The 26,101-nt window shown below is 43.5% G+C and overlaps 2 protein-coding genes across 6 annotated transcripts in view; both read left to right on the forward strand.

Annotated features, from left to right (window-relative positions):
- The first annotated feature begins 4,941 nt into the window (after positions 1-4,941).
- Positions 4,942-10,322, forward strand: FGF19 (fibroblast growth factor 19). Its single transcript, XM_069856980.1, has 3 exons — positions 4,942-5,164; positions 6,408-6,511; positions 9,901-10,322. The coding sequence occupies exons 1-3, from the start codon at positions 4,942-4,944 to the stop codon at positions 10,231-10,233; spliced, it is 660 nt and encodes a 219-aa protein (XP_069713081.1). The 3' UTR covers positions 10,234-10,322.
- Positions 10,323-17,555: 7,233 nt separating this feature from the next.
- Positions 17,556-26,101, forward strand: part of LTO1 (LTO1 maturation factor of ABCE1) — a 28,894-nt gene continuing 20,348 nt past the window's right edge. For 3 of the 5 annotated variants that reach the window (XM_069857424.1, XM_069857423.1, XM_069857425.1), the window contains exons 1-4: positions 17,556-17,668; positions 18,906-19,011; positions 21,255-21,325; positions 22,309-22,426. In XM_069857424.1, coding sequence (XP_069713525.1) covers positions 17,610-17,668; positions 18,906-19,011; positions 21,255-21,325; positions 22,309-22,426 — 354 coding nt within the window. In that variant the 5' untranslated portion in view covers positions 17,556-17,609. Of the gene's footprint in view, positions 17,669-18,905; positions 19,012-21,254; positions 21,326-22,308; positions 22,427-22,769; positions 25,848-26,101 lie in introns of those variants that run through there. The other 2 variants (XM_069857422.1, XM_069857421.1) reach the window with 2 other exon arrangements.

Here is a 26,101-nt window from a genome sequence, read left to right on the forward strand (position 1 = left end):
CTTTGATGTTTCTCTGCTATTTTCCTTTTTCTGCAACAATTTCCATAGTCAAAGGTTTCACTGCAGTATTCTGAATTTATTCTACTATTGAGCAGATGTCTCTTCAACCTAAACACATCCAATTCCTCACATTTTGACTCCCATGCAGCCTTGACTGACTCACCTTTCTAATTTTTCCTTTGATCTCCACCACAAGGTAGCTTGCTGTGAACACCTTCTACTTATGGGTGGCTTCATGCTCTCCTTCTGATCATTGCTTGTAGCAATCTTCCTTGGTTTCATTTCAGTTGATTCCGATGATGTTACTGCCTAGTAAGGCACAAGCCTTCTGTTATCTTTTTTTGACATGCTCCAGGATCACTGGATGTTTGACTTTTAAATATAGGTAGTTATGTCCTTCCAAAACCCATTCAGTTCATCTTTAGCATAACAGAAAGCTGAAGTTCTTGTTCTGCAGAAATTACACTGGGACATTGCAAAGTGCAGTGGAAATAAATGATTCATTACAACAAGTGAAAATGCTTTTGCAGTTGTGTATTTATTTGGTCAGGAGGTATTTTTATTCTACAAGACTTTCTTCCTGGGTTGTTGGGTTTTTTTCCCTGTCTCCATAAAAGCAGAAAGTCATACACTACCAGGTTTCCCTGTTGAAAGCTCAGTTTACACAGGGAGCAGATCCAAGACAGGAAGTGATGGTGTGTTTCATCCCATAACACATTTGTTCTGCAAACAATTTTTTTGTGCAATACATTTGTAGAAAAATGTAAAGACATGTCTTTCTATTGAACCTTGGTAAAAAGGTCCCAATAAATGATAAAGTTCAGTGACACAGATAGGAACTGAAATGAAAATCATGTGTTGCCATTATTACATTTTTAAAACAGTGAGATTCGTTAGCTCATTTGGCTCTAGCTAAAAATGAAGTACTTAATCTGGGTTAATCATCTAGGCTTTATTTCACAGAGATATTAAAGAAACAGGCACTTCTAGAGACCTACAAGAAAGCTGGGGATGGACTTTTTACACAGGCTTGTAGTGACAGGACTAGGGGCAATGTGTATAAACTGGAGAGGGGCAGATTAATAGCAGAAATAAGGAGGAATTCCTTCACTGTGAGAGGGATAAGGCACTGCTACAGGTTGCCCAGGGAAGCTGAGGCTGCCCCGTCCCTTTAGATGTTCAAGGCCAGGTTGGATGGGGCTTGGGCAACCTGATCTAGTGGGAGGTGTCCCTGCCCACGGCAGGGGGGTTGGAACTGGATGATCTTGAAGGTCCCTTCCAACCCAAACTATTCCATGATTTTATGATTCAACCTGTATCTCTCAAACAGCTGGTTTGAGATAGGATTGGTGCTACCCAGTCCAGAGGAGTACTCGGAGGAACTCACCGCTGTCACTGACTACAGAGGAACTAGGATAAATTATTTAGATTGAAAGCTTACTATAAGAAAAGAGACTATTCCAAAAATTAGTTAAGTGCTTCTTTTTCAGTTTAATTTGATTTTATAGGAACCTTTAAACATAGTCCATACAACATCAGCAACCGTAACAATTAAATAATCTAAAGCTCTCCATCAATTATTAGGAAATTCTCACATATAGCTTTTTCACTGACTTGAAATGTCACTTAAGTGCAAATTATTTGCCTTGTCTGCCTCAATTTTTGATTTTCACAATAGAATAATAATACTGTCAAAATGAATAAATAAGCTTCAAGCCTCAATTCTTTGCCACTTCAAAGAAGTTTTACTTCTTGATGAACAAAACAAATACGTCCATGAATATTATTAACATTATAGACTAGCAGAAGTAGAAGTCATAAAATAGCTCCTGTTTTCTGAGATGCACAAGAAAATAAACTGAAAAAGCCTTTCGGATTCATTCCAGACCATAACCTCTGTGTGTGGTGGGTGCTCGATACCTTGAAGAATGCACATGCAGCCAGGATGAGTTACATGCACAACTGCTGTGGGGCCCAGGGTTGCAGGGCAGTGAACTGCCTTTGTAGAAGTCATGTAATAACATTGTAGAATTCTGTAGAGGGGGGAAAAAAATGAAGGTCTCGGATGCCTTAGTGCTGTTTACGGGATTTATAACATTGTGAGCTTGTGTGATGGTTGAAAGGCTAGAGTTTCTCAAATCAGCCCATGATTTGGAGGGTTCATCAGGAGACACCTGAAAGTGAAGCAGTCCTGATTTTTATTAATTATTCATCAACCATGCAGAGAAAACTGGGAGACTTTTTGGGTGTCTCAAGCTGACTATGAAAAAAATCTGAAGATGGTCAAAATTAGTAGCTACTTGTAAAATAGTTGGTGACATAGAATCACTTGCTTCAGGGAGCTTGTGCTGCAAGACCCTGATCATTCAAACATTGATTAATAGATATGATTAATCACATACCATTCGGCGCAGGTGATAACACGTGTAAGCATGGTTCAAGGCCACCATCCTGCAAGACTCTGTATTTTTGTGTGACCTTGTCTGTGTGCACAGCCTCACTCAGCTAAGACTGCTCGTAAAGTTATTTGTGTGAGGGTTTAGAGGAGGGAGATGCAAGAGTACAGAAAAAAAGGATGAAAGAATCATAGAATCATAGAATAACCAGGTTGGAAGAGACCCACTGGATCATCGAGTCCAACCATTCCTATCAAAAGCGAACAGGATGAAAGTAAACAGGTAGCAAAATACAAAACCTGATAGGAATTTTGTTGTTCCTGAGAAGTTGCTGGGGGCACGGGATTATGTTTTATTCCATCATCATTTAATGTGTCCTGTGGAGGAAGGATTTTTTTTTTTCTTTATGAAATCCCATCAGTATCCATTTTCCCTCTTGAGACCTGAGAAAATTCCCTTAACGCTTAGTTTGAATGGACAGTAGAAAAGTTAGCAGCAATTGTCTAAAGTGCATCTGAGAGAAAAAAAGGATGGAAGGAACCAAAATTCGTGTGACTGCTTCTTTCTATCTCTGAGCAAGGTCCCGGGGAGGAGCCTGCGTGGAAAAAGTCCACGCAGAAGCCAGAAAAAAAATGTTTCATGCTCAGATTGGGCCAGTGCCTGGGGGAAATGCAGTTTTTACCGCACATGCTTTGTACAGATGGGGTCGAAGAAGAGCTGGAGCTCCCCCCGGCAGCATCTCCTCGCAGCCAGCCCGCATCCCAGGTACCAGGCTCCATCTAGTGACAGAGCCCGGGATGGCTGGGCGGCAATAAAGACCCAGGGGCGCCGTACCGTGTCTTACCATGTCTTACCGTGTCTTACCATGTCTTACCATGTCTTACCGGGCCATCCCGGGCCATCCCGGGCCGTATCGGACCGCCCCGTCGCTGCGGTCCCGTTCACCCGGCGCATCACAGCCTCTGCCTGGGTTCTGCTCTTCCCCAAGCCAATTCCCGTTTTCCAGGTTATCCGAGCATTCCCCGGAGGCGCAGCTCTTTCTTTCTGAAAAGGGGAAATAAAGAATACGCAGGGGTTGAGGCAGGAGCTGAGCTGCGGGCAGCAGCATCCCTAGGTTGGCTTCCTCACCACCTCGCAGCCGCTGGATGGGGGCTGATTTACACATGCCCACGTCTGGTCCTCTTTACCTCGGGGCAGGACCGGCAGCGCCCCCCATCCCACCCCATCCCCTTGGGGCAGGACCAGCAGAGCCTCTCATCCCACCCTCTCGGTTCAGAAGCGCCAGGACCGGCAGTGCGTCCCATCCCATCTCATACCCTCAGGCAGGACCAGCAGTGACTCCTATCTTATTCCATCCCATTCCATCCCCACCCCACCCCGTCCCATCCCACCCCGTCCCATCCCATCCCATCCCATCCCCTTGGAGCAGGACTGACAGTGCCTCCCATCCCATCCCATCCCATCCCATCCCATCCCATCCCATCCCATCCCACCCCATCCCTTCCCTTCCCTTCCCATCCCATCCCATCCCATCCCATCCCATCCCATCCCATCTGCTTGGAGCAGGACTGACAGTGCCTCCCATTACATCCCATCCCACCCTATCCCTTTCCATCCCATCCCATCTGATCCCCTCCCATCCCATCCGCTTGGAGCAGGACTGACAGTGCTTCCCATTACATCCCATCCCACCCTATCCCTTTCCATCCCACCCAATCCCATCCCCTCCCATCCCACCCCATCCCCTTGGAGCAGGACTGACAGTGCTTCCCATTACATCCCATCCCACCCTATCCCTTTCCATCCCATCCCACCCTATTCCTTTCCATCCCATCCCATCCCATCCCATCGCATCCCATCCCATCCCATCCCATCCCATCCCACCCTATCCCTTTCCATCCCATCCCATCGCATCCCATCCCATCCCACCCTATCCCTTTCCATCCCATCGCATCCCATCCCATCCCACCCTATCCCTTTCTATCCCATCCCACCCTATCCCTTTCCATCCCTTTCCATCCCATCGCATCCCATCCCATCCCATCCCATCCCACCCCACCCTATCCCTTTCTATCCCATCCCACCCTATCCCTTTCCATCCCTTTCCATCCCTTTCCATCCCATCGCATCCCATCCCATCCCATCCCTTTCCATCCCATCCCATCCCATCCCATCCCACCCTATCCCTTTCCATCCCATCCCACCCCATCCCACCTCATCCCCTCGGGGGTCCGGGAAGCAGCGCAGCCGTCTCCTCGCAGGTGCGGAGGGGGGGGGGGCGGGAGCGCCTCGAGGGTGTCCCCTACGACGTGATGTCACCCGATCAATAGTGCCGGGGGCGGGTGGGAAGGGGAGAAGAGGGAGGGGAGTGACCGATTCCGCCCCATTCCCCCTGTGGAACAGGTTGAGGCTCGGGGCTGGATGCGGCCGAATCGATCGGGCTGATAAGCGCGGGCTATAAAAGGCCGGGGGGCCGCTTCCCCCGCGCTCCGTCCCCGCGGAGCCTCCAGCGCCGCCGCCGCTCCCCGTGCGCCCCGCGGCTGCCATGGGGCCGCCCCCCGCCGCCCTGGCGCTTCTCGCCGCCGCCGCCGCCGCCGCCGCCCTGGCGCTGCCGCTGCCCGACGCCGGTCCCCACGTCAACTACGGGTGGGGGGAGCCCGTCCGGCTGCGCCACCTCTACACCGCCAGCAGGCACGGGCTCTTCAGCTGCTTCCTGCGCATCGCAGGGGACGGGAGGGTGGATGCTGCCGGCAGCCAGAGCCCGCTCAGTGAGTACCGCGGGGATGCTGGCGCAGCCAGGGGGATGGGTTTGAGTTAACCTAAAGCAGAGTCGAGTTTCATCAAAGCAGTTGTGTTTTTTGAAGGTTAGTTATCCCTCCGATAAGAGGTTTTCTTGCAAGCCGTGTTTTTCCAGACACCGTGCTTATAACGATAATAACATCTTCTCTTCAGCGCAGATCATACTGCACACACGTGTGTTCTTCTGTGATCTTATAACAATTATAATATCTTCTCTTCACCACAGATCATACTTCTTACATGTGTGTTCTTCTGTGATCTTATATATCTTATAATATCTTCTGTTCAGCACAGGTCATAGAATCATAGAATCGTAGAATCATAGAATCATAGAATAACCAGGTTGGAAGAGACCCACCAGATCATCAAGTCCAACCTATTCCTATCATTCCTATCATACTATACACACATGTCTTCCTCTGGAATCTTATAAAGATTATAACATCTCTTCAGCACAGATCATACTTCACACATGTATCTTCTTCTGTAATCGTAGAATCGTAGAATCGTAGAATCATAGAATTATAGAATTATAGAATCATAGAATAGTTTGGGTTGCAAGGGACCTTAAAGATCATGCAGTTCCAACCCCCCTGCCACAGTCAGGAACATCTAATGGGTAGGTTTAAAGCATATTCTCTAAGTAAACAAGCTCTGCAGTACAGAAAAAAAAAAGGAAGGTAACAGATTATGCTTCCCAGCAAATCAATGAATAAAGACTAGTCCTTAGATCAGATATTTCAGTTGAATGAAATGTGTTGCAATTTATTTAGACCAGATATGCCTGGTTCTTCTCCATATATGTATGACTTATGAGATTAATCACTTCTGTTTTCTCTATCGCGAATGCAAGGTCAAGCAGAGAGATGGAGCCAGCACCAAATCAGCAAGAGATGACTGTTGTGAAGTTCATAATAACATTAAAATTAGACCTTTGAAAGTAATAGAGTACACATAAGATTTCTGGGGAAATTTATGCAGGGAAGCGGGGAATATATTCTGTCCCCAGCTCTTGTCTTGCTGCACTCTATTGATGGAAATCACACACTCCCCCCACCCCGTTTCCCAGGTCTCATAAAGGGTTCTTGCTTTCTGAAGCTCCAAAATGAATCTTAGAGAGTTTACTTGCTGGCATTTTCGGTATCAGCAGGATGATGGTACTGGAGTGGAGTGGGATGGGGACATGGACATAACACCACTCTTCCCCCCCAGGTCTGCTGGAGATCCGTGCTGTAGCGATGCGCACCGTGGCCATCAAGGGCGTGCGGAGCTCCCGGTACCTCTGCATGGACGAAGCAGGGCGGCTGCATGGGCAGGTGAGATGCGATGGTCCTGGACTCCGGTCCCCAACAGCTCTGCCCCGCGCTTACCTTTCCCTGGGAAACTTTCCATGCAGGCGAGACCAAAGGGCTTGGCATGGTTCTCTTTATTGCTGCGGCTGGTGATGGGTTAACAAAGCTTTCATGTCGTCCCCCACCACCACCCCCTTCTCTATAGGACTGCTGATTCTTGTCAATGTTGCTGCCTGAAAGGCATCTGAATCAGTAGAATTGAGCAAAAAACATCATTTAGAATACAAAGTGCATATTCCCTGCCAGAATACACCGAAAACACAGTCCAGAGCAAAACTGAGTTTATGTTTGAAAAGCCTAATCAGGGAGTGACTGCATTTCTGCTGCAGAAATAGATCAAATCAGGCTATAGAATCAGATTAATTTCTCACAGTTCAGGCCAGGTATTCTGAAAAAAATCCTAACAAAACACCAAGGTTATTCCTTTGGAAAGGAGGCGCAGGCAGATGGTTGCTGTGCAAACAAGTCCCAGAAACACAGGGCTGACATCTCTGAGGCAGTACTAGACAGAAACAGGATTTCCAGGGGAAAAAAGGACTCTTCTCCTACTGCCTCCCTTCAGACCCATGACAACAGCCCACCTGTGGGACTCCAGGAGGCTGAGGAGTTGAGTGACCCCCTGACACCACTTTGTTAGGTCATGGTTTTTACTTTGCCAGCGTATCAGCTAGTCATTATCAGCAGTGTGAACCTGTTTTTTTTTTTAAGCCACATCAATAAGCTGCCAACTCTAGAATAGGAAGGGTCAGATTCAGATTCGATCTGTGTGGAACTGCTTTACAGGAGCCCGAGTTTCACAGAGCGACGGCTTTTTATTGTGCCGTAGTAAAGATACAGCTTGAGTCTGCTTTGATTACTCCAGCAAAATTTCTGCTGATTTCAATCGGGAAAGGACTTGGCCCATTCTCAAAGCTCCCAGTATCTTTAATAAGAGCAATACTGTCGCAGTGATGTTTTTGAATGCATGCATAACATAGGATTAAGCCTTTCGTGCTGAATTTCCTTGCTTTTCTGGGCTGGAATCAATCGATGCCGTGCTAAGGTGCATAGGTTCAGATGATACGGCAGGTCAATTATTAGCCTGATGTTTTAATGTATATCCAAAGCAAAATGATCAATGACAACAAAGCAGAGCCCGGATCCTGCTCCCATCGGAGCTGCTGGCTGGACTTTAGCTGTCATAGAATTTTAAAAGAGCTTTTGTATAGCACCGTTTTGAAGGCGTATGCATATGCCTTGACTGACACTGGCTTTGTTGGTGATAGTATGACCTGCAGGGTGTTTTTTTCTGAGAATACAATCACATGTAGCCGCGCTGTCACATCTAAATGTTGTGGATACCTGCTGTCACCTCTCTGCTAACAGTCCCGGCAGGGACAATCCTTTGCCTTATCAGTGCTACGCTTGGGAGTGGAAGAATGAAAGGGCAAATACAGTGTCTGGGGACTGAACTCAGCGACCACTTGCACTCCTGAAACGTGCCCTTTTTTAATATTGGAAAACTGATGACTAGGCTTGATTTTTGAAGGTGCAGCCTTCCATAGTCTGTAGTTTAGGGGGAAATTGCTTTACTGTAGAACATACTGACATGCTACAAATTCCTCTTGTGAAAAAAAAAAATCTGGAAATACTTAGAGGGCATTTGGTACTTGTTTAAAAAAAAACACTAGAGACAATCCAAATGAAATTAAGAAGAAACGATTATAGTTGAGATGTGGGGCACAATCGATAGCAGTTACTTGCAATGCACACTTGCTCAGGAAGCTCTTTTATTTAATCATCCTTGTTAGTGAGGCTGAGCACTCATAGAAATAAGGATAGCTAACAATTCAGTCATAAATTTGTATGATAGACACAAATTTTTCTGAGATATAATGTTTGTAGAAGGATAAATATTGGGTAATTTTATTTGGAGAAAATGTGTGTTTTAAAATTACTTGATTAGTTTTAAAAGTGCTTTTAAAAGACAACCAAATGGATACATCTAATTGTACTCCGTATTATTGAGGGTGTTTGAGAAAAGGCTGAAGAGTATCAAATATGTTTGCTATTCAGACAGGAAGAACATTCATGTAAGGAGAATTTTATCGCTGCAGACTGAGACACAATCAGTAATTGTCTTTTATTGACCGCGAGTTCAATCACCTGTAGTGGCAGAACCTGAAATAGCACTGGAGTTGTAAGAAATACAAGGCTTGTGTAAGGATCTCAAAGGTCTCACCTGGTGATACAAAATCATAATATACTATCTGTACAGTATATCACAAACCTAATTCTACGGATTCATACCTAAGAAACTGCATTCTTCTATACAAAATTTCAACGTGCGCTGTTATTATTTTGACAGTTCTAATTAATGCGTAATAAGCAAATAACACTGCATTAACTGTTCTTTCATAATTTCAGCAAATACTAAGTAGAAAGCCCAGCATTTACCTTTTTAGTGTCGTTTTACTCTTTGGCTACACTTGTGGAAGTGCTGTCTTTGAATGCACTGCCTTTTAACAGACCTGATCCTGAGCCCTTGCACAGGTAAATCTCTAGTACAGACAGTGTTTTATACCTGAGTATTGTTTGGTTAGGGCTCATGGTTGCAGTTAGGTACTATCAACAATTAAGGACAGTTTATATAAACAAGCACTGTCATCTGATATTCTATTTTTGCTGTGCTCAGGACCGGACAAGTGTGGTAGCTTTGGAGAAGCCCACATTCAGGATTAAAAGCTCATTTAATGTGGTGGACGTGTATTAACTTCAGGAATTATGGATTAGGTCTTTTAATGGCCTCATAACCCAATATAAATGCTGTGTGCAGTGTGGGAAGCTCTGGTGGGATGGGATAGGGTAGGATAGTATAGGATAGAATCATAGAATCATAGAATCACCAGGTTGGAAAAGACCCACCGGATCATCGAGTCCAACCATTCCTTTCAACCATGTCCCTCAGCGCCTCATCCACTCATCCCTTAAACACCTCCAGGGAAGGTGACTCAACCACCTCCCTGGGCAGCCTGTTCCAGTGCCCAATGACCCTTTCTGTGAAAAATTTTTTCCTAATGTTCAGCCTAAATCTCCCCTGGTGGAGCTTGAGGCCATTCCCTCTTGTCCTGTCCCCTGTCACTTAGGAGAAAAGGCCATCACCCTCCTCTCTACAACCTCCTCTCAGGTAGCTGTAGAGAGCAATGAGGTCTCCCCTCAGCCTCCTCTTCTCCATGCTAAACAACCCCAGCTCTCTGAGCCGCTCCCCATAAGGCCTGTCAGAAAGGGCTGGTTGCATTAAAGGTTTATGTTGTGTTTGAACACAATCAATCTGGTGGGTGTATTTGTAATTCTCATTACTCCTTGCTATTCAGCTCAGGTATTCCACTGAGGATTGTTCCTTTGAAGAGGAGATTCGTCCAGATGGCTACAATGTCTATAAATCAAAAAAATATGGAATATCGGTGTCTTTGAGTAGTGCCAAGCAAAGACAACAGTTCAAAGGAAAAGATTTTCTTCCGCTATCTCACTTCTTACCTATGATCAACACTGTGCCTGTGGAGTCAACAGACTTTGGTGAATATGGTGATTACAGCCAGGACTTTGAAACAGAGGTGTACTCCTCACCTCTTGAAACAGACAGCATGGACCCTTTCGGCATCGCCTCCAAATTGTCGCCAGTGAAGAGCCCCAGCTTTCAGAAATGACTCTGATCACACATACACACACACGTTTCTAAAAAAATATTGCAGAATACTGCAGGGTTTTTTAGCTTTTCATGTAGTGATATTTCAACTTTTTTATATATTTCAGTATGGAGCCAGCTTTTCCCTGCAATGTGTTGTACCTGTAAAAGATGAGTGCCTAGGAGTTATTCTATAGTGTAAAGAATTGCCTATCTATAGTTTTATTTGGAAAAGAAGGATTAAATAAGGAAAGCTTAATAGCTTCATCAGAATTCTTCCATTACTTTGGCGATGATAAAGTAATTATCATTTTTCTACATCAACTTCATCGCCACATATGTTCACCTGTTATTTCTGCTCATAGAAGCAAATGCAGAAGACGGTTTTTTCCTCGTCATTGGGACCAATGGACAAACATTTGGAACAAAACATGGTTAAGGAAAACCTAGCAAATGTGGTTACGTGAAGTAGAGTTAACACTGTTTCTTGAAAAGCTGCTGAAAGCCCTGGAAAAAAATTCTGTTGAAAGTATACCACTGAAAAAACAATTCTGCCTGTATATTGTGCTTTTTCTTCCCCTAGTAAATAAGGGAAGAAAGGGAAAATTTCTTCCTTCCCTTATTACTAAAGGGTACTTTAGAAAACTGGATCTTTGATTCCTTTTATTGGCTAATTTATGTTCACTGTGGCATCAGCATCATCCAGCAGAGGGTTCTTGTCAACATTAGTGAGAATTCAGTGTGTGGTTGGAAGAACACAGTTTGAATTAGTGTTTAAAATAAGGTTCTTGTGTATATAAGCATGTGTATTATTAGCAAACAGAGAGAAAGGCTGAAAATGGGTGATGTATAGGTCAAATCAGTTGCAAAATAAGATTTTGTATTTAACTTCTAACCATCAGCCATTCCTTCAAGTGCCTTCCAGGCTTGATTCTGCATCTGTGGAAATCAGTGGAGAGACAGTTTAGTGACTTCAGTGTGGTAGAATTGGGTCAGCCACACCATTCTTGCATGAAGGGACTGAGTACCTCAAATGTGAATGTTCCATGTCTTCAGTTCTGTTCCCCCATTGTAACAATTCGACAAAGGAATAATCAAGCTTAAACCAAAGACAAAAAGAAAAAAAGCCACCAGCAATGCGAGAAAAGGGTTCAGGGATTCTACTTCTTTTCAAAGGTTCGTTTATAACACAGATTTCTACACAAAAAAAACTCTACTGGAAATACTGGTGTTCTTCTGACCTAGCACTTCATTGCCAATGCAATATTTATAATTAATTTATTGAATACATACATCTGTTTATTTTGTTACTGTTATTTATGCTCAAAATTCTATTTATATAGTCCTGAAGTTTTTTAGTTCTAACAGATTTTGTGAAGTTTTGTAATCATGAAATTTTAGCAAATGATAGCTTTATAAATTTATGTGCGTTATCAGTAGTGTAATGTGTACATTTGCAATAAAGAAACAATCATCTTCAACACAGAAATTTGGCTCACTCTTTTGTCACTCCTTTAGTCTAGAGACTTCAGTGTGCTTTAGCAAACCATGGCATCTGGCTCCACAGCAGCTGTCTGAAGACGGAGTCTCCTGTGAGCGTAGTACATCCCTGGAGGTGTTCAAGGCCAGGTTGGATGAGGCTTAGAGCAACCTGATCCAGTGGGAGGTGTCCCTGTCCGTGGCAGGAGGGTTGGAACTGGATGATCTTTAAGGTCCCTTCCAACCCAAACTATTTTATGATTCTATGATTCTAGTGTAGTTGAGATACAACAGACAAGGACACGGAGAGACAAAGGGGTTCTCCCAAAGCTGGGCAGTGAATGCCAAGGCTGGAATTCGAGTCTGTTTGCTGCCAGTTACTGATGAGCTCCACATGAAAGTGCAATTTTAAGAATAGCATCTCTTTTATGGAAGGGCTTTGGAAATAGCTCATTAAATTTTGACCTTGGGATACATGAAGGTCACTCCATCTAGTCCTAAGTTATTATCCTCTTGATGCAACAAATGAGTGAATCATAGAATCGCAGAATCACCAGGTTGGAAGAGACCCACCAGGTCATTGAGTCCAACCATTCCTATCAAACACTAAACCATGTCCCTCAGCGCCTCATCCACCCGTCGCTTAAACACCTCCAGGGAAGGTGATTCAACCACCTCCCTGGGCAGCCTCTGCCAGGGACCAATGACCCTTTCTATGAAAGGTTTTTTCCTAATGTTCAGCCTGAACCTCCCCCAGCGGAGCTTGAGGCCATTCCCTCTTGTCCTGTCCCCTGTCACTTGGGAGAAGAGCCCAGCTCCCTCCTCTCCACAACCTCCTTTCAGGTAGTTGTAGAGAGCAATGAGGTCTCCCCTCAGCCTCCTCTCCTCCAGGCTAAACACCTCCAGCTCTCTCAGCCGTTCCTCGTAAGGCCTGTTCTCCAGCCCCTTCACCAGCTTTGTTGCTCTTCTCTGGACTCGCTCAACTTAAAGCTGTCTGAGTGAGTCCTGATGTTTTGCTCCCATTCCTCATCATTCAGTCATAGAACTGTAGAATCACAGAATCGTTTAGGTTAGAAAAGACCTTTAAGACCACTGAGTCTAACAATAAACCTAGCACTGCCAAGTCTACCACTAAACCATGTCCTTAAACACCACATTTACATGTCTTTTAAATACCTCCAGGGATGGCGACTTAACCGCTTTCCTGGGCAGCCTGTTCCAATGTCTGACCACCCTTTCAGTAAAGAAATTTTTCCTAATATCCAATCAAGTCTTCCCTTGCCACAACTTGAGTCTCTTTCCTCTTGTTCTGTTGCTTGTTACCTGGGAGAAGAGACACGACACCTGCCTCGCCACAACCTCCTTTTAGGTACGTGTAGATCTAAGCCAGTGAGTGGTGCCTGTAGCTTTTATCAGTTATACTTCATCTGCAATAAAGCAGTTGTGGATTTGCATCTGTTCTATAAAACTTCCTTTTCACACTCTATTTATGTTGTTAAAACCTGCTGTTCGCACTGCTCACAGCCTTCGACGTGCTGGACACTGAAAGGAGTGCTAACCCCCAGCTGCTTGGAGGAGGTAATTCCTCAGGGAGGTGGAAGAATCCACTGTAAGGTGTGGTTTCTCCAATTCTCTACCTGTGCAAAATCCACCTGCAAATTCAAAAAATTCCTGCGGGTGAAAGGCTGCTCCCTTTTAAAAAGGGGAACCACGCTCAGCAGTGCAGCTGGAGAAAGCTGGTTCTTTTTGCCTGAAAAAGTTGTTGATTTCTGGAAGGACCTTTTCCACTTGGAAATGCTGTGAGTCACAGGAATTGCAGATTTCTTGGCTGGCAAACATCTCCCGTGGTGTTTCTCATGCTCCTTTGTGCTGAGTCACTGCCACACAACCAAAGGGTTCTCACTCCTCGTGTACTGGGAGATGAAGCCCTGATTTTCAGGTTGGTTTATTCCAGAAGTTTTCAGGTTTGGAGCATTCTGGTTTTTTGGGTTTCATTTCCAGTGTTAATCATACAATACATTTTCTTAGATATTGGATATTGGATTTACTTAGAAATTAGATATCTTTCAAGATCCTTTCATAAAAAAAAAAATTAAGAAAAAAACCCAAAAAATGAAATAAATAAGAACTAAATTTTGGTCAAAAATCCATTTCTACTTTTCTGCAAAAACAACGCACAGTTTTGATGTGAAACAGGAAATAACAGAGTCCAGAGTGTACATTGTTTAATTTCAAAGATGAGCAACCTTGCATTTGCAAACAGCATCTTGAGCTCTCTAGTGACCCTATTTGCTGACATACTTGGTTCTGCATCTTCCACCAGCAGCACAATATTTCTTACCGCAACAGCATGGTTAGAGGTTGGCTCAATATTTATACAGACGGAGGGAAGAACGCCAGGAGCTAAATTACCCACAGCTCTTCCTGGAGTACTTTAGTTTTCCTTGGAGGTTTCCCATCCAAGCTCTGACCAGACATGTCTGTTTTGCTTATAAAAACTAACAGGATCACAGCTTGAGGTGGCAAGATTATTGGAAAATGCTTTCCCTGCCATCAAACACCTGACTCAGCCAGGAACTTGGTGTGCAAGACCTTGAAACACCATTGCCTTTGCTTCTGTGGGAATGTAAACACCACCACCACCATCCACGATTATATCCCAGTGGATCATAGTTTCTCAAAGATAGTAGGACAATTGCAGTGCTTTCATTTGCAATAGTACATTTTACAGCCCTAAAAGGTTTTTAAAGGTCAGGTGTCAAATATCTCCGTGTGAAGTCTGAGTTAGAAGCTATGATGTGCAAATGCGAGTTGCTAGAGCAGAGGGAAGGTGGTAGGAAAGGAGATACTAGGCACCTTCATTTCACACTTAGGGGAAGTGTAAAAAGCTATAAATCTTGTATTTAAGAGCCACAGTATCGACTTTATCTCTGCTTAAAGCAGTGAAACTGTGTTTGTGGAAAATCTGGGACAAGTCTTTCTACTCTGCCAGCGTTCTTTGTAAATGGAGAATGACACAATAAATTAAATAAATGTACTTTCTTTCCTCAAAAAATATATGGAAGCCAAGCCTCCTTTCAGGCAGATTCAGATGTGAAAAACAATAGATTTGTTTCCCTTGGAAGAGAATGGCAGTGCATTAAAGGCATCATTTGGAATCCGAATTCAGGATGAATTTGTGACAGCCTAGACATGCAACAAATTTATCAGGAACCCAGTTGGATGAGCCTGAAGATATGTAAGAATGCCCCAAAATTACACTGGTATTTTGTTGTCTTCTTGCCAGGACATTCTTATATTTTCAGCATTTTTCATCTATCCTGCTACCTACTGAGATCAAAGAACTCGTTTTTCATTTGCTAACAAAGCAAGGTTTAAATTGTAGTTGTTAGCTTAGAGGAAACCTTCTAAGATGCCTTGTATTTCCACTGCCATCAGTGAACAAGATGTGTTTGCTTGTGATTGTGTGGTTGTAGAGCAAGTAGGTTTTCACACTTGGCAAACCTTCAGTGAATTCATGTGAGACCCAGAGCTACCTACACTTTAAATTAATGCAGAAAATGAGCTGGCCAGCCAATTGCTCTCGCTCTGTGTCAATCAGCAAATGCAATGAAGCATTTCTAATGAACTCTGATTGACGCACCTGGTTAGCTAAACCTTTAGTACCAAGATTTTATTTTCACTCTGATGTAGTTCTCTGGTTTCCTTAGACCCATCTCTGGATTTCAAAGCTGTCTTTTTGAGTTCTCTGCCCTCCTGTGTTGGATTTGGGGGATAACAGACCTCCTGCTCCCTTGCCTGCATAGACAAATGACTTTGGTGTACCCAGAGCCACATTTTCATTAAGAATTTGGAAAACAATACCATAAATTAACATCAAATTATATGCTTATAAATAAGTATAAATGTTTTATTGTACCCGTGTTGATCTGTAGTAACAAATAAACATTTTAACAACGCATCCTACAGTTGTGGAATCATAGAATGGTTTGGGTTGGAAGAGATTTTAAAGCCCATCCAGTTCCAATCCCTCTGCCATGGGCAGGGACACCTCCCACTGGGTCAGGTTCCTCAAAGCCCCATCCGACCTGGCCTTGAACCCCTTCAGGGATGGGGCAGCCACAGCTTCTCTGAGCAAGATGTTCTAGTGCCTCACCATCCTCATAGTGAAAAATTTCTTCCTAATGTCTAGTCTAAATCTTCCCTCTTCCAATTTAAAGCCATTCCTCATCATCCCATCACTACATGCCCTTGTAAAAAGTCCCTCCCCAGCTTTCCCAGAGCCCCTTTCAGTACTGGAAGCTGCTCTAAGGTTTCCCCGGAGCCTTCTCTTCTCCAGGCTGAACAACCCCAACTCTCTCTGCCTGTCCTCATCGCAGAGGTGCTCCAGCCCTGTGATCATCTTTGTAGCTACTCTGGACCTGTTCCAACAGCTCCCTATCCTTCTTATGATGAGGATTCCAGAACTGGACATGATAGTCCAGGTGGGGTCTCACGAGAGCGGAGTAGAGGGGCAGAATCACTTCCCTTGACCCACTGACACACTGAAGTGTAGGTATTTACACAAAAAAAAATTACATTCTGGCTATATACATCAGAAGTACACCACCTGAAAATGAGAAATGTCACGGCCCAATGCAAAAGCAGCATCTATCAGAGCCTGGGATTTGTGGGGCTTTTCAAAATGGCAAAATACCAAAACCACTGTTTCTTTCACTGTTACTGCTACTTTTTTCCCTGTGCCTCCTTCAGCTCACAGTGGGGCACTGAGGGTTCCCTACAGCCATGGCAACCCCCGGCTTACTGGCAGAGGGGACTGGAATGGCATTGGGATGGGATAGCACAGGGATAGGACTGGAAGCGGACCAGGATGGCACCGGAGTGGGACTAGGAGCCAGATGAGACAGGGATGGGAGCGGGATGGCACGAGATGGTAGTGGGATGGTACCAGGATGGGAGCGGGATGGCACTGGGATAGCATTGGGATGGTACAGGGATGGCATAGGGATGGGAGTGGGATGGGACAGGCATGGCACAGGGATAGGAGAGGGATGGGAGCAGGATGGCACAGGGATGGGAGTGGAATGGCACCGGGATGGGAGCAGGATGGTACCAGGATGGGAGCAGGATGGCACTGGGATAGCATCGGGATGGGACAGGGATGGGAGCAGTATGGGACCAGAATGGCACAGGGATGGGACAGAGATGGGAGAGGGATGGGACAGGGATGGCACAGGAATGGCACAGGAATGGCACAGGGATGGGACAGGGATGGGACAGGGATGGCATAGGAATGGCACAGGGATGGCACAGGTATGGCACAGGGATGGCACAGGAATGGCACAGGGATGGGACAGGGATGGCACAGGAATGGGACAGGAGAGGGATGGCACAGGCATGGAAGAGCGATGGGAGAGCGATGGGACAGGGATGTTACAGGGATGGGAGAGGGATGGGAGAGGGGTTGCACTGGAATGGGAGAGGGATGGGAGAGAGATGGCACAGGGATGGCACAGGGATGGTAGCGGGACGGGACAGGGATGGCACAGGGATGGAAGAGGGGTGGGAAAGGGATGGGAAAGTGATGGAACCGGGACAGCACTGGGAGAGGACGGGGATGGGACGGGGATGGGACGGGGTTGGCACTGGGATGGGACGGGGATGGGACCAGGGTGGCCCCGCCCCGGTGCTGCCGCCGCGCTGCTCGGGCGCCCCCTACCGCGCACAAGCCGCACCGCAGGCTACGCGGCAGCTGCGAGGGGCGGGGCTAAGCCGGAAGGGGGCGTGGTCTCCGCTTCTCGGGCCACGCCCCCCTCCGCGCTGCACGCCCCTCGCCCCCCCTCCCTACAGCGCCGGGCCTGGCCCCTCCGGCTCGCCGTCCGCTCCCGGCGTGCACTGCGGCCGCGCGCTGGCGGCACCATGGCGGCCGCGGGGCCGAGCTCCGATATGTTTGACGAGATCGTGATGGCTGAGGAAAGGTGGGGTTGGTGCCAGAGGCTTGAGTGGGGCCCAGGGACATCCGGGGAGAGGACGGGGCAGAGCGGGGTCCTCGGGGAGGTGCGGGTAGCTGTCGGGGAAGGGAAGGAGGGAGGGATGCTTGGGCCTGGGCCTGGGCCTGGGCCTGGATCTTGGGTCCGGGCAGTAGAGAGAAGGAAAAAGTGAGGAGTGGAGAGTGGGTGTTAAGCCTGAAAAAGGGGTGAGGAAGGAGAACGGTGGAGCAGATTTTCGTCTGCTCTTGCTGAGTGACCGAGCTCCTCGGGCTTGGCTCTTCTTCCATGTGGAAGCCTGACCAGGAATTGGGAGCTTGTAGGTAGGGACGTTGTTCTGGTGAAGGCACTGAGCTGGGCTGCAGAGTGTGTTATTGGTGAGACTGAAATGCTGCATCCAGTGCTGGAGTCCTCTGCGCACGGAAGATATGGTCCTGGTTGAGCAGGTCCAGAGGAGGCCACAAAAATGAGCAAAGTCCTGGAACACCTCCCCTGTGAAAACAGAATGAGAGAATTGTGGTTGTTAAACTTGGAGAAGACTCCTAGGAGACTTTATTGTGGTCTTCTAATACTTAAAGGAGGTTTGTACGAAAGACGGGGAAAAACTTTTGAGCAGGGCCTGTAGCAATAAGGCAAGGGGTAATAGTTTTAAATGAAAAGAGAAGACGTTTAGACTAGATATTAAGAAGGTTTTTTTTTTTACTCTGAGGGTGGTGAAACACTGGTGTGGCTTGCTCAGAGAGGCGGCAGATGCCCCATCCCTGGAAACATTCAGAGTCAGGTTGGATGGGGCTCTGTGCAGCCTGGTCCTGTGGAAGGTGCCCCTGCTTACTGCAGGTGGAGTGGACTAGGTGACCTTCATGGTCTCTTCCGACCCAAACCTTTCTATGATTGTATGACCCTGTGATCTTCAGCTCTTCTTCCATGTGGAAACTTGATCCAGAGTTGAGAGCTTGTAGTTAGTGGTTTTATTCTGGTGAAAGCACTGAGATGGATTGTAAAGTGTGTTGTTCGTGGCAAATTGTTGTAAACTTGTTTGAGAAGATCACAGCGTACATAAAAGGTTGCATCTTAATTTAAATAAATGCCACGTGATATTTCTGAATGTAGACAGTTGCATTATGGAGATGTTAACAGCGTGGTTTTGTTTCTGTGAGTTGCTTGTGTGCAGTGTGAGTTTGATATGAAATGAAAATAGATGCTAAATATTGTACTTCTGTTTGTACAGGTTTCGTGGTGAGGGGTATCAGGAGGGGTACGCTGAAGGCAGCCAGCTCGGAGCTGTTGAAGGAAGGAGGTATGGATCGCTCCACGGTGCCAAGATCGGATCTGAGGTAAATAGGAAAGTGCTTCGGAATCACAGTGTTTTTCTCACTAGAAAATTATTGTAACACAGGAACTGTTTGGCAAAGCCTAATTATTGGTAGTCTGAAGCCCGTTGTGTTACACTGTTTTGTCCAAGAGGACCCATAAAGCTAGTTTAAGGGTGGTGTTTTGATTTGAACAGTTAGATAAATTATGGTTTTATATTTTCTGAGCTTATTTGGTATATGGGATTTTGATTAATTTTTTTTCTGGAAGGCGGCATAAGAAGAGACAAATTCAAACAAGCTTTCTCAGACAAAAATGATGATGGACTCTGTTTTCTGTAACCCAAAATTTTGGGTAAAGGCCCCCCGTACCATCTCCTGTGGCTCAGGATTAGGGAAAAACAGGCAACATTGAGACAACTTGGGTGGAGATCCATAAAGGGATGATTCTGAGTGTCTTTGTTGCACTCTGTTGTTTCTAATACTGGGAGACTTTATTGGTCGAGGCACTGTTATCCATAGTACATGGAGTCCATTCTGTGTGTTGGCATTCTTGGGCAGTGGAATCAATAAGCCTTCCCAGAAATGAAAGCAAATCCTTACTTCAGGTACAGCACCACAAATCTAAATCTTTTTTATCTACTGAAGGCCTTTGGATAATTTGGCGATTTGCCCTTTTGATATTTTCAGAAAGTTAATTACAGAAGGTGATAACCAAAATTCATTTTGAAGTGAAGAAGGTAAACTGGTATTCTGAAAGGCCGGTTATCATAAAATTTTGCTTTGCATTTGGATGTGATACAGTGATTAAATATTTTCCTACTTAAACTACCGCTGTGTAGTTCCAAGATAAGAATGTTAAGTAGCAGCCTCCAAAGATGGATTGTTTTATACAAAATGGTCCTAGACAGACCATAATAGAGAAGTGCTGTATTCTACTTATTTTGGGGAAACTCCAGAGGACAGCGAGTCACATTAAATGAGAGGAAGATTGGCTTGGGTAGTCTTGGAACTGTCAGCCTATTTTGTTTCTTGGGCAAAAGTACAATGCTAATCTGATACTGATCTTGCTTGATAGGGAATGAAAGTAAGAAAATATATTTAAAGTGTGTCTGTTTTGGAGCACATCCCTCAGGCAGGCATAGACACACTGTCTGCTTGGGCTCAAGCAGAAGATTGGCACTATGCCTCTGTGGTAGAGCAGTGCTAATTATACTGAGAAGTCTGTGGCTAAGTGTCCAGGGGCAGTTTTGGGCATGCAAATTCAATTTCTGTCAATGAAAAATTAACTGGAATCTTCAATTCAAATATGCTTCAGCACTTAATGGGATGTTAAGTTCCAAACCCAGGTTTGGGCCTCAAAAAGAACTTCCGCTGTGTGCTTTAACAACATAACTGACAGAAGACCGGAACTACCAAACACTCCCACTCTACTCTGAAGTGGTTTACAGGCCACAGGAGCTTACAAATTCAACAGTATTTTATAAGTTTAAATGACACGTGTATGCACATGCACGCATACAGACTATGGGAATTAGGTTGTATTTTGGACTTAGTTTCTTAGTTAGCTAATTTTTTGATGTGTCTCTGTTTGGTTTTTTGTGAATGTCAAGTCACTCCAGCTGTCTTATCCAGTTGGTGCCTTGAAGAACTTAAGCTGTATGCCTATTTCATTTGGTGTTCAAAGTTGTAATGAAAAGTTCTGGCAGCAAGACTGGCTTAGTCAGCTCCTTGTGCTTCTTTCTGATTCCATGCTACCCTCTTGAGTTAGGCTGGTAAAATCGTTTGCGTATTAACTCAGGAAAAAGTGTGGTTTCCTGCTTGGCTGACTTGGTGACTGCCTCAGTCCAGCTGGTGCACTTTCTTGTAGAGCTGTATGTGAGCTGCTTAAATTGACAGTGCTGCAGAAACTAAATACTTACTGAAACATCTTAAATCAGTGGTTTCCTAACTGTTTCCCAACTACGCTTTAATAAATGCGAGGGTTCAAAGCATTTAGAGTGTGGTTAGTGTTTTGCAGAATTGCTTTTTATGCTGCATTTTAAATGTTCCGTCCACTGATAATAAATGGATTCTTACGAGAAGTTTTCTGACTCTTGTCCTGTGGAACACAGCCCTCATTTATCCTACTCTAATTTGCTGAACTTCCCAGCATAGAAACATATTTGTTTAACCAGTTACCCGTTTCCTGAAGAACGGGATAAAATATGCTCTACTTTTGTTTTACTGTATATATCATGTATTGTGACATTCTGATAAATTTGCAGATTGGCTGCTACCTTGGGTTTGCACTGACGTGGCAGTGTCTGCTTCAGAAATGCAGGGATGAAAAGAACAGGTAAGGTTAAAAAATTACGAATATGTACTGTTCCTTTAATACTGTTTCAGATTATGGCATCCAGTTTCACTGCTTCTCCAGCACAAAAGAAATGGTGAAAATTAGAAGAAAGATGAGTAGAGGGCCGCTGGGGTGTTATCACGTGCTGGATAGTGTGATTCTGAAAGGAGCATAGGGGAACTTGGTTCTTGAGCCTGGAGAAGGCAGGGTTGACACCTGGTTGCACCACAGAAGGGGACACCCTCCTCTATCCCTGGAGGTGTTCAAGACCAGGTTGGATGAGGCTTAGAGCAATCTGATCCAGTGAGGGTTTCACAGTTTCAAAGAAGTGACATTATAATTAAGCATAAGGTCCTTTCCAGTGCAACCAGCTAAGCGCTAGGACAAATTGTCCAGAGGGACTCTAGAAGCTCCATTTTTGTAGATTTTCAGAATCTTTTTGGAGATGGCCCTTAGCAACCTTGTGTAGCTTTGAAGTGAGTCTGGCTTCCACAGAAGGTGGACTGGATGACCTCCAGCTGTCCCTTCAACCAACATTTTTCTGTGACTTTAATTCTTTTCTCCATCAATTTTTTTCTGTCTAGTTTTGAATAATCTATCTGACAGAGTAGCCACTATACTGTCTAGTCTCTCGATATGTGTTCTGGCGAGCTCTTTTTATTGCTTTTATTTATTCTGCTCAGTTATGTAATCACTATTGCTGAAGCTTCTTGAATATTTCTCAACTTTTGGCAGGTAAGTTAAGAGGGAAACCTTAACTTTGTCAGTTGTGCTACAGCTTTGTTTCTGATTGTCTTAAATATGTATCGATTACGCACCCTTGCTGAGATAAATGGGGGAAGCTGAATGAAAAAGAAGGATGGAGGGCTGGGTTATATGCTCTGAACTATTATATAAAAATATTAGTACCATTTTCATGTTGTGAGATTGAAAAAGCTTCTGTAGTAGGCTCATTGTTTTTTGGTTTGATTTTTTTTTGGTAGCAAAAAGATAAAGGCTCTGGATTCACTAATAGGAATGATTCAGAAATTCCCATATGAAGACCCCATGTATGATAAGCTGCAAGAAGATCTGGAAAAAATCAGAGGAAAATTTAAACAGGTTTGTAGGATTAAGTTGTTATTGTATGACAAAATGATACTAATTTCTAAAATTATTTAGTCTCTAAACCTGCTCAAAAGCACAATATTGGTGCAGAGCAATTATTGTTCTTCTTTTGCAATCATAGTAAAGATACTTTATTTGAGTGAAAATACTTGATGGTTGAAAATTCCCCAACAAACAGGAAATGCAAAATAAAAATATTCTTTAAATGAAATTGAAAATATTATTTGACAATTAATTACGTGTGGGACAATAAGAGAAATGGAGGAATCAAGAGTTTTCTTGAGTATTCTTTCAGGAAAATAAATGCTTTGAAACACTTCTGTGTATTCTTTTTTAGGTTTGTTCAATGCTAAATATTCAGTCTGATTTTAGAATCGGTACTGAAAGATCTTCACTAACATTTTGAATGTAACAGATGAAGATAAATATGGATGACCAAAGAAGAACAGATAACTGGAAAAGTTTTTATCTGCTCTTATTTTAAACAAATCAAGACAATAAAGAGGTGCTAAATATTAAAGGAGGAAGAGAAAAGCATTAAACTTAAAATTGTATTTCTCATATGTTATTTCACATGTATCATCTCCAGGTTTTATTTAGGATCACTGAAGCACCGATGTGTAAACCTGTTAGAAATACTCATTTTAATTCCGCACTGATAGATTAATTCCTCCAAAGGAAGATGTTTGCATTTGCAAAATTTCCTTATTTAAAGGACGTATGTTATTTAAAAATCTGTGTACACAGATCATTCGTTTACACAATGTGTAGACATTGTAGGTGAAGTAAAATATAGTCAATTACCTGCAGACTTTGCAGTAGGAAATATTTTTATGGGTAGAATGACAAATGAAGCCAGAATGTGGAGGAGAAAGATTAAAATATCTGCTAATAAAGTAGGTGCAGCTCAGAACATGAAATTTGCACTTCCCACTAGGTCTGCAAATTGATCCAGTGTGGGGAAAAAAACATCACCAAACCCAAAAAGCTGTCAATGTGAGTGATGAGTGAGAGGAACATGACTATCATGAGAGCTGCGATGCTGATTTAATGTATTAGTAGATTTTATCAAGGAATAGGTTTTTATTTTCCAGTCTTGAAAATATGCTCTTTAAGTCTCATTCTAAAAAAGTGGATGACATCAGCTAAATTTATTCAGCTGTGTTAGTTTAAGAGCAAAACAGTTAATAAAAATTATTTTACCTGAAAGGTGGTTTAGGTTGGGTTGCTGAGGGTAGTTGCATACCATTTGCAACATAGTTATATAGTGAATTCTGGAACTTGTCCCCTGAGTTGTAACATATATGTAAGGCTACATGACATGGAGTGCCTTCATAAAGAGAGATTTGACTGTCATGGATATTAGAAGTGTTGTGCAGGATAAACTATCTCAGGTGAAGGATGCGTTATAATGTGGCCATATCCTTGGGCAGGACTAGTTTGTGCCATATAGACCTCCATTTTAGTTTACTTGTACAGCTTTTTTATTGTACAAGAAAACAAGCAACTTGAATTTTTACATCTTTGCTGTGCATTCACATCTTGTATATGAAAGGCATGCATTCTGCTAAAAGTTTTGGATTTTGGATTCTGAAGATAAAACAGTTTTGCTGACTGTATGGAGGGAGTTGTGTGCGTATAAATCGATTTATTTCAAAATAGCCTCTTCTTGTTTGTTGCCTGAGTATTTGAGTATGCCAATATCAGAGGCTTTTCTTAACTGGCTGGTGTACTTTTTTTTGTGTTTGTCTTACGTGGGTAAGTGTTCAAACAGCTTTGATGCACGGAGTGTCAGAGCCATCTAGTGGAAGAGGTCGTGGTATTGTGTAGGAAATGCATGAGAAGAGTTAAATATTTATATAAAGTTCATTAAAATGGAGTGCAGAACACATGTACGCATGATACAGCTCTTCTAATTATGTGTGAATTTCTTTGAAGTAAAGTAACATTGAGACGGAATCATCTGTGGATGTTTCTCAATTTGAAACCTTGGAAGGAACATGAGAGCATTGTCTCTTTATTTAGGGGGGTTTGAGGACAGCTGGCTTTTACTTGTTATACAGTAGCATAACCAGAACAAGCACCAACCTGCAAATACCAGAAAATAGAAACAAAACAAAGACCCCTTAATCTCAGTAAACAGATAGGCGCAAAACAAAAAGATCACACATTAGAGGAAAGAAAGGTAATTTGACTTTATAATCACTTCAGAGAAATCCAAATTCAACAAGTTGTCTCTGCATCTATAAACCAGTTTAGTTTTGCAAATTGAAGTATTTTACCTGTTTACTTCAGTTTAATTAAAAGTACCAAATATTCATCTGTGATAGAGTCAAAATAGTTTTTCTTGGAAGTCCGTGAATTATGCTTTAGATAAACTCCCCCTGGATCTTGGTCTAAAACGAGACAGTTTTGTTGAACGGTAGTACAAAGAAAAGTAAACACTCAAGGTCTTAGTATTCATATTTTAAAATGTGGCCTTTTTGGAATCTTTCTCTGTGGTTTACAAAAATGTGTATAAATGCAAAGGGAAGCAGCATCAGAGCTCCAAGTGTCAGTGAAGCATTTGGTCAACAGTAATTTGTGATACGTAGGTTATATGCAAAGTGCTACTACAGAGATTGTGTCAAAAACAGCATTATTTGTGTTTGACTAAGGAGAAAAAGGGTTTTTGCAGGTCAAGCAGTTAATGATTTATTTTGAAAATTGGCTTGGTGGGTAATTTTCTTGCATTGCTTTAATTTTATTTATAACAATATTATTAGAATAAATTATTCCATAACTGTATTTGTATATACATGTATTTAACTATAAAGATTGTAGCAACCAGGATTTCAGACTGAATGATGCCAAGTTTAGGGTTGCCTGTTGGGTCTTTAATTCAGCTCCATATGTGTGTACAAACTGCTGGAGTCTCTTATTCTACAGTTCTGTGTTTTTCTGAATATTATCTGTCTTGTGTTTTGTATGGGCCTGATGGTCTTTATTAAATGAGATATGGTTAAAAATCCTGTTGTATACTTTCTTCAGTGCCAACTTCTTAAACTTCTCTGCAACAGATTTACTGGGTTTTCCATGATGTTCAGGGCTGTAACAGTGGAATCTTCATGGCATATTTGGGGGGTGTTTTTATACCTCATTTACAGCTAAGGAGCTAAAGCCCAGGTTACATCAACATTATTGATTTGCCTTAACCAGTGTGAGATGTCTAATGTGACTCGTTCCAACTAATTTTGCATTTTGAGTACTTGACTACTTCAGAACGTGCTTCTTGCCGAGGTCAAGGCTAGGAGTGCTTAGCTTTTTTGCATATTTGTATTTTTGCCTGTGTTTCTCAGATCAGTCACCTAGAAAATGAGGAACATGAGAGTTGGCAAATGCCTGGGAAAGGTGTGTGCTTAAGCCAATAAGAATGCTACTGGTGTGTGTGTTGGGGGGGGAATCCATCAAGAGGTGGGAAGACCGCAGTTCTCAAAATGTGAGATCTAGGCATATGGTGTCTCTTCTCTTGATGCCTTTTCTGTTTTGCTAACATCTTCCTAAAATCTGTAACAAAGAGAACAAATTCTTATGAATGGCTTTGGTAGTTTCACACCCTGCTCTCTCAGCCTGTGTCTTGAATGGTCAGGACTCTGGTGGAAGCGAATATTACCCTGTCAATAAAGACTA

This window comes from Phaenicophaeus curvirostris, chromosome 5 (genome assembly GCF_032191515.1).
Source record: "Phaenicophaeus curvirostris isolate KB17595 chromosome 5, BPBGC_Pcur_1.0, whole genome shotgun sequence".
NCBI classification, from domain to species: domain Eukaryota; kingdom Metazoa; phylum Chordata; class Aves; order Cuculiformes; family Cuculidae; genus Phaenicophaeus; species Phaenicophaeus curvirostris.

Coding starts and splice junctions, on each gene's coding strand:
- FGF19 (XM_069856980.1), top strand. CDS start 4,942: ATGGGGCCGCCCCCCGCCGCCCTGGCGCTTCTCGCCGCCGCCGCCGCC. Junction 5,165..6,407: donor CGGCAGCCAGAGCCCGCTCA/GTGAGTACCGCG, acceptor CTTCCCCCCCAG/GTCTGCTGGAGATCCGTGCT. Junction 6,512..9,900: donor CAGGGCGGCTGCATGGGCAG/GTGAGATGCGAT, acceptor CTTGCTATTCAG/CTCAGGTATTCCACTGAGGA.